At 43.8% G+C, this 8,590-nt stretch overlaps 1 protein-coding gene across 1 annotated transcript in view; it reads left to right on the forward strand.

Annotated features, from left to right (window-relative positions):
* The window catches only part of LOC108795063 (cholesterol 24-hydroxylase-like), a 25,788-nt gene that overhangs the window by 12,008 nt on the left and 5,190 nt on the right, over positions 1–8,590 (forward strand). Inside the window, exons 8-13 of the mRNA XM_018566244.1 lie at positions 132–218; positions 1,911–2,049; positions 3,352–3,462; positions 4,478–4,634; positions 6,175–6,237; positions 6,321–6,393. Of these exons, the coding sequence (XP_018421746.1) occupies positions 132–218; positions 1,911–2,049; positions 3,352–3,462; positions 4,478–4,634; positions 6,175–6,237; positions 6,321–6,393 (630 nt within the window). The remainder of the gene's footprint in view (positions 1–131; positions 219–1,910; positions 2,050–3,351; positions 3,463–4,477; positions 4,635–6,174; positions 6,238–6,320; positions 6,394–8,590) is intronic.

Genomic DNA, 8,590 nt, shown 5'->3' on the forward strand with positions numbered 1-8,590 from the left:
TGTGTGTGTGTGTGTGTGTGTGTGTGTGTGTGTGTGTGTGTGTGTGTGTGTGTATGGCTCTAACCCTTCCCATATCCTTCTATGTGAAGTGAAAGAAGGAACTATAGTCTGTGTTTGCCTTTGTTTTCCAGGTTTATGGGAAATGGTCTTGTGACAGACCAAGACAACCAGCGCTGGGAAAAACAGAGGCGGATTATTGAACCAGCATTTAGCAAACAGTAAGAGAAACCCCAAGATGTACTGGACATTTTCATCTATTCTATCAGGGTGCTCTTACACCACCCAACTAAATCACACATTGTATGAATGCCCCCTTTTTTTATCATCAGTGCAGTCTCGGGTCACTTGATACATTGCATTCTTAGCTTCTTTATTTGGCAGCTGTTCCTGGGTATTTGCAAAGATGTCAGATGCCTGTTCTTTCCATCCTCGTAACACCCATAACCAGAAAATGATGAGAAGATACAAAGTCACCAGTACCCCAAATAAATGTTTTTCATGTATTCATTGTATAGACAGCATCACTGTTACGCTTTGAAGTAGAGACCTTGTGAGGCCCCCTTAAAGTGACACTAAACTCATAAAAATGCATTCAAGTACCTTGAGTATTAACAAAAATGTATCTTATTTGTGTATCACTCGGCTGTAGATCCTCCAATCATCTCTGAATTGGTGCTGACACTGTCCTTCCTTCTGGAGGGTGGTTACTTTTGTTCCCCATGGTCCCTGTGTGTGTTGTAAAGTAGTCACCGCTCCAAGCTCGCTCCTGTGATGGACTACAATCTTATGTTTAGTTTACTCATTTGTATTCAGATTGTAGTCCATCCCGGGAGCGAGCTTGGAGCGGTGACTACTTTACAACACACACAGGGACCGTGAGGAACATAAGTAGCCCCCCTCCAGAAGGAAGGACAGTGTCAGCACCAATTCAGAGATGATTGGAGGATCTACAGCCGAGTGATACACAAATAAGAGACATTTTTGCTGATAATTAAGGTACTTGAATGAATTTTTAAGATTTAACTCCTGAGTTTAGTGTAACTTTAAAAACAAGTCAACTTCCATATTTCTATCCTGACAGGTTCCGCTTATTATAAAATACAATTAGAAGCTGCACTCCTCACAGTACTTGACCTTTGAATATTTAGTAGGTGCACAAAGTGATTGCTATAGATGGTTTCATGCCGAAAACCATATAAGAAGATACAAAGTCACCCAAACACTAAATAAATGCATTTGGTGTTTTTATTGTGAAGACAGCATCACAAAAAAGAAATAGGAACCTGTGTGCACTTCTGATTCCTAGACAACCAGTGCGACTCCCAATCATGTCACTACCATGACAGCGAATAATGGTGATCACATGATCACTCGATACAAACAAACTGGCAGCTGTTCTTAAAAAGTAGCGATGGGCTCGGGCGTGTTCGCAGCTCCACGTGCCGAGCCCGCCAGGAAGCTGACAGAGCCAATCACAGGCACTGAGACATATCCCGATCTCTGCAGATGCGGACCGGGAAAATGTCTCAGTACCTGTGATTGGCGCTGTCAGCTTCCTGGCGGGCTCGGCACATGGAGCTGCGAACACGCCCGAGCCCATCACTATGAAAAAGCAATGTAAAACTATATGGGTAGGCAAACTAGTCATAGTCAAGTTAAAGGAAGCATACTGATACTGCTAAATGTAGTCTTGGTATCTAGGCTTCAGTGACCTCTGGTCATGAAAGGGTTAAAGGCGTAGGTTCCCAGGCTGTCATCCACATCCTTCCTTCACTACCTAGGGAGGCATTGACGTATAACAAGGATGTATCCGGTGAACTGTACTGTAGTGTCCTAGTTACCATTTTGTTTATGTCATTAGTTACTGTTGGTTGAAGATCATCGGGTTCCTTTTTTTCGTATTATTCCAGCTATCTGATGGGACTAATGGGGCCCTTCAATGAGAAAGCCGAGGAGCTGGTGGACAGACTTGCAGAGAAAGCCGATGGAAAGTGTCAGGTTGAAATGCATGATGTACTGAGCAGAGTCACACTGGATGGCCTTGCCAAGGTACCCGTATATCCAAGGCATTCATATCGTCTACTAACAGTCTCTTCCTCATAAGCTGGATATTAGAAATCACTACAAATATGTGGCTGTCATATAAGGAATGATAATAACATTTGACATAAAACCAAAAGGATTATCCAGGTCATTGGTATTTGTAAAATGAGAGGTCTGCAGTGGCAGCTTATATGTTTCTTTCAGTGTATCTAAACCCCCAAAGCAGCTTACCACTCATTGCATGTGCTGATCTGGTGGCTGTGCTAAGGTGCCCATACACTGCACGATTCTCGTGCGAGAATCGCGGGGGAAAACCACGTACGTACGAGAATCGTGCAGTGTGAATGAAGGCGTGCGACCGTTTCTACTGTACGATTGCACGTCTTTTGTCTAAGGAGCACACTAGAAAACCAGCTGAAAATCTTACGATTTTCAATTGGTTTGAATGATGCTCGGGAGACAAATGCCGAACGGGCCGGTGTGCGCACGCGCACACTGCCCGTTCAGCATTGCGGTCATCGGAAGCCCTCTTGCGATGGTTGTAGAGTGTATGGGCACCTATAGTCTCTTTTTTAGGCTTTCTTCCCTTTTATTTTGACCTTGTGATCCAATCCTGCCAATAACGTACTTCCTGTCCTAGGATGACAATGTTACTGTATCAATAAAGGAGAAACGCTGATTCTGCCTACTATGTTACACTGCTACAGCCCGGTCTTTTGCTAGTTAATTGACTGCGACAACTGGATCTAGATGTATCTCTTACGTTTTATACCTATACGCCCTTGTATACCTATCTTGCATATGCTATGTTTATGCTGTAAAATTTCGATTTATAAATAAAGAATTTAAAATAAATAAATAAATAAAGGAGCAGCGTCGTCACCCTACGCTGCTTTGCTGGTTTGGACGATAAACACCTCCTGAAGTGACTCAATTCCCTCATTCTGGCCTCAGAGCGTGGATGGAGGAATCACCCTCCGCCGGCTAATGTATTCTGACAGCCACAGCAACAGCAGCTGTCAGAATGCCTGAACAGTGACTGCATTTGATTGGTTGCAGACACTGCTTGGCTGAAAAATTCCACCCGGCTCCATCACTTTTTCAGTTGGAGTTTGTGGAGCCCGGTGGTGTCAGCAGAGCCACCCACGGGCATAACCATTATGTACTCTATTTAAAAGAAGAAAAAAAAACCCTTTGGTTGGCGTTAGCCTTTACCCATGCGTGCTGCTAAGGGGAACCAGAGGATTGGCTGGACTGACTGGTATGAAGTGTTTCATCACAGAAATAAAATCCATGTGTATATTTCAGGCAGCTTTTGGATTGGAGCTGAAATCCCTGGAGGATGAATACAGCCCATTTCCACAGGCCATCTCTCTGGCTATGAAGGGTCTGACGGAATCCATGAATCCACTTGCAAAGGTTTGTAAGATAAGGAAATTAAATGAATAATATAAAATTGTTTCATATTTACACTTTACTAAGTTGTATCTGAAGCTAAAACTTTGTTTTCTATATTTGTGAATGGAGCCGGTAAGATTTAGAATCTTTGCATTTTTTTTTTTTTGCTGTCTTTTCTTTCAGTTCCTGTTCATCATTTAGGCTCCATTCACATATAGCGCTTGCGTTTCCCGTGCGGGATGCAGATGCTATATGTGAAACAAATGCATGCATTCCGCTCGTTTGCGGCCATTATATAGCCGCGAACATGCAGAATCTGCCGGATTATTGTGCTTAACACTATTTTGGGGACAGCGCGGTTTCATTCGGAACGGTCTCCGAATAGTCTGAACAAAGCACATTAAAGTGCATTGTTTTTTCTGTTTGGAGCCGCTCCGCATGTATCTGTATAGCCGAATACAGGCTAGACAGCAGCTCCAGTGTGAATGGAGCCTTAAAAGAGAACTATGGTGTAACCTTTTTTCCCCATAGTTCTCTTTAGGGTCATGGGAGGACATATACTAACCTCCTCCTGTGGCCCAAAGCTCAGTATATAGCGAGCTATACAACGAGAGCGCCACAGCCGGGACGGATCCCAAAATACTGTCGAGATCCACCAGGCTGGCTGATAGACAGCTGGCTCTACCTATCTAGAGGCAGAGCCAGCTGTGCCCGCCCCTACCCCGTCCGTTCCTTCGGTCAGCACTGGAGGATCAGAGAGGGGAGGGGGGTAAACCCTACGGGGAGTGATGACTGACGGTCACCGCTCTCTGCAGGGGCATGATCGGGAAGTGAGCGAGCGCCGGTATGTGTTCGCTCTCTTCCTGATCTATTGAGCCGACCTGTGACAGTTTCATTGTCACACATCGGTGCTAACTATGAGGATGAGTGAAAATCACACACCTCATAGTTCTCCTTTTAATAATGATTTCTTCTTTAAGTAAACATCTTTTAGAATATTGCCGATAATTAAAAGCATTTTTTTTCACTTTTAAAGTATATTCCATGGAAGCAGACACTTATTGGGGAGATCCAAAGAAGTGTCAGGCTGCTGCGTGACACGGGCAAAGAATGTATTAAAAATAGACAGAAGGCACAAAACCAGCAGGAGGAGACTCCGGAGGATGTCCTGGCACAAATGCTTCGCACAGCAGGTACAGGCGCGGGAAACTCTGGGCCCTGCCTCCATCTGTGTCTGCAGGTTACCTTATCAAATTTATTTGTAAGGAATGTATTTTTGGAGGGTGGTTCGACTTTTGGCTCAGATCATATGGTCTGTACTGGCTAGCGTGACCCTTTAGGGCTGTAGTACAAATTCAATGTGGATTATTCATTGCTCATATGACCCTATCAAAAGCAAAAGTTTGTATCTGATCTAAAAGAAATAATGATGTGGTTTGGTTGGTTCTATTGATTGCTATAAAATGTCCAAAAGACAAAGAGTTCCCGAGTCCTCAACCACAAAAAAACACGATTAAAGCCCGTACCTCAGCCAAAGCCTTACTTTTTAGATAGATTAGGGAAGGGCTAGAATGTGTGGTGAGTTTGCTTTGTTGTCTGTGTCTGCGTTGGGGTCATCTCCCTTCTCTTGTCTGATTGGTATCAGGCAGAACAGGGAGTGGTGGACAAACTCCCCATCGGGGACACACAGAACAATACATATCTCTTTAGTAGAGTGTGGAAGGGTTAGAACCCGTGTAATGTTTTTTATTGCGGTCTGCATCCACATTGCTGACATTTCTGCTTATGTCCTGTGATTAGTATCAGGCAGAAACAGAAGTCATGGAATATTTCACCAGAGGGGGGCAATTGAAAACCTTACAGAGGTTCTAATGCTTCCCCATTGTGTTCAAAACTAAAAAAAACACAAAACATTTGGCTGGAGTTGGGCTTTAAAGGAAATAAATGGTGTTTTTACTTTAATTACTTATTAAGCTTAGGACTAAAAAAAAGAACTTAGTCAGATAAACGTGAAATATTGCATATGAATGAAGCGTAATTATCTACTATTATGTGAATAGCCTGTGTAACCTCTATGGTAACTAGACCTGGATAGAGGAGATTAAGTTACATCAGGGGTAGGCACTTCAGCTGTTGTGGAATTACAAGTCCCATGAGGGACAGTTACAGGCATGACTCCCAGAGGCAGAGACATGGTGGGATTTGTAGTTTTAGCACGGCTCGAGTGCCAAGGTTGCCTACCCCTGAGTTACATCTATACAGCTGAATGAAGAAGAGAGATCCTTCCTTCTGTCACAGATACAGATTACATTACTAAACTATTATTAATGATTAATTATTAACTGATTATTAAATTAATGAAATTAGATTGTAAGCTCTCACGAGCAGGGACCTCCTACCTCCTGTACTGAAATTGTACTGCCCCCCTCAGTTTTGTAAAGTGCTGCGCAAACTGTTGGCACTATATAAACCCTGTATAATAACAATTATAGGCAGAGCCGGTCACTGAGTAGAAAGGCATTGTTGGGCTTCCATCATTGTCTGCAACCAAAATGTCCACGGAAGCACTCGTTATTAAATACAGAGGTCTGAATTGCAAACATTTGCTAGTATATGTCTAACTCTATGTCCATATGTCTGTCTAATCAATGAGAGAAATTGTGGAAACACCTATGAAGTCACCACCTTACTCCACAATGACATCTAATGTTTGTCACAATCCTTTCATTGCAGATTTGGAAAATGACGGGGGTCTGGAGAGTTTAGTGGATAATGTTGTCACCCTGATCATTGGAGGTAGACATTTCCTTTTATGTGTGGTTGTGGTGTAGAGGGATGTATAAGTCTGGTGTACATAGGAAAACATACCTCTGTTATAGGGCAAGAAACAACCGCCAATCTGCTCTCCTTTGCGGTAATGGAACTAGCCCAAAAGCCCGAGATCCTGAAAAAGTGAGTATTGGAGCTGAGGTGGCTCCTCTTCTATTGATTTTATTTGTAATCTGGTTGAAGTGAGACTTGCACAAATAACAACATATCTGAAGCCTAAAAATAAACAATAAAGGTGATCAGCGCCAGTAAGTGTAATGTGGAAATAAGAGCTACCAAGCAGTAAGGATATAACTAAATATCTGGAAAATGTGAAAAACAATATTGTGCCGAGCTGATAATCATACATATCTAATAAATTGAAGTTCAACATATCTGAAGCATTAAACGACTGAACTGTCTTACCTGCCAAAAGATTCACAACTCCATTCAGTGAGCCTCATCATCCAGGTAAGTGGGTAGCCAAGTTCTTGACTTCCACTGTATGAAATGCAGCCATTTCTGGGCTCGTTCTGTGTTTTCTACTGCTTTCAGTGGATAGATAATCAGAGTCAATGGGGCTCTTTGATATCTGGCCACAGTGCTCCATTAAAGCCAACCTGAATTTTCAGCCTGCTGATATACGGGCCTGAGCTAGTTACAACCCCCCCAACTGCCTAAGAGCTTGTTTCCACCAGTCCGCGCATCTACCGCAATGTCCCGTGCCCGGAACGCAAGGGATTGCATACATAAAGTCTCATCGCGTTCTAGGGCAGGACGGGGCGTGGCAGTGCCATTCAAGTCAATAGCACCATGCGCCCCCCTGCCCGCAGTACGATCAGCCGCACAGGAATGTCTGGTAATAAAATGCCCTGCGTTCCAGTGCGGTGCGATCGCATAAAATCATGCATGCATGGGGGAAACAAGTCCTAAAACTGGCCATAAACCTATAGATTATCTGCAGACTTTCTATGGTCAGATGGAAAAAGTGCAACAGATTCCTCCATCTACGCTAAACTGTGTGTATGGAGGAATCTCCCGCTGGGCCAAGCTTCAGTATCTTGCTGGTCTGCCCCGCTGGCTCTCAAAATACTTGAGCAATCTGATTGGATGCAGGCACTGTTCATGTATTTTGAGAGCCAGCGGGGCCGACTAGCAAGATACTGAAGCTTGGCCCAGTGGGAGATTCCTCCATACACACAGTTTAGCGTAGATGGAGGAATCTGTTGCACTTTTTCCATCTGACCATAGAAAGTCTGCAGATTATCTATAGGTGTATGGCCAGCTTTACAGTCAGCTGATATGGTCGGCATATGACCACTGTTATCTCCTCCATGTTTCTGCCTGTTAGTTACAGTTCAGATCTGTGTGCGACAGAGGCACTGATTAGATTCTCATACAGCAGCAAAAGCAGATTAGTGCCTCTGCCTTAAGGTGGCCATACACTTTACAACCATTGCAAGACCTTAGTCTTGCGATGGTTTAAAGTAATTTAAAAAAAACGTACGATCTGCCCATCTTGGACAGGCAGATCGTACTTGCGATCATCTCAAGCCCGCCCCCCTGAGGGGCGGGCTTTCCGATGACTGCAATGCTGAACGGGCAGTGTGTGCGTGCGCACACCGGCCCGTTCGGCATTTGTCTCCCGAGCACCGTTCAAACCAGCCGAAAATCGTAAGATGGTTTTCTAGCATGCTCCTTAGACAAAAGACGTGCGACCGTAGAAACGGCCGCACGTCTTCATTCACACTGCACGATTCTCGTACGATCGTGGGATTTCCCGCAATTCTCGTACAAGAATCGTGCAGTGTATGGGCACCTTTACGAAGAGCCACAGCGAACAGGCGAAGTGGAGCAGAAGACATCGGCCATTGGAAATCAGACTTTGCAACAGCATTTCAGCAATGCAAGGCAGACCCCAGATTGGACTTTAGCTCTGCTTTACCTGCATAAAATGAATGTAAAAATAAAACTTTAGATTTGCATTATATCTGTTTTTTTATTCTTTAAGACAAATCTCATGTTCAACAGTCTCTACAACGATACAAAAATCGCTGTTCTAGGCTCTTAGCTAGCTAGACTTGACCAGATTATTTCTAAGTCTCCGCGTTTGGGTGGACTACCTGATGGAACAGTAGACTCTTGTACTAATTGGAAAATGGGACATGCTGTACTATCATGCTGGATCTATCAATGATTTTCTCTTGAGGGGGTTCCAAAGGAGGAATGAGGGAAGCAGGGATGGCTTACAGGGATAATCCTAATACAGGCAGTCCAGCAGCCCTAAACAGATGGTATACATTGTTTTTTTGCGATGTTGCAAGACATAATATATGTAATA

Source organism: Nanorana parkeri, unplaced genomic scaffold (genome assembly GCF_000935625.1).
Source record: "Nanorana parkeri isolate BGI_ZX_2015 unplaced genomic scaffold, ASM93562v1 scaffold928, whole genome shotgun sequence".
NCBI classification, from domain to species: Eukaryota; Metazoa; Chordata; class Amphibia; order Anura; family Dicroglossidae; genus Nanorana; species Nanorana parkeri.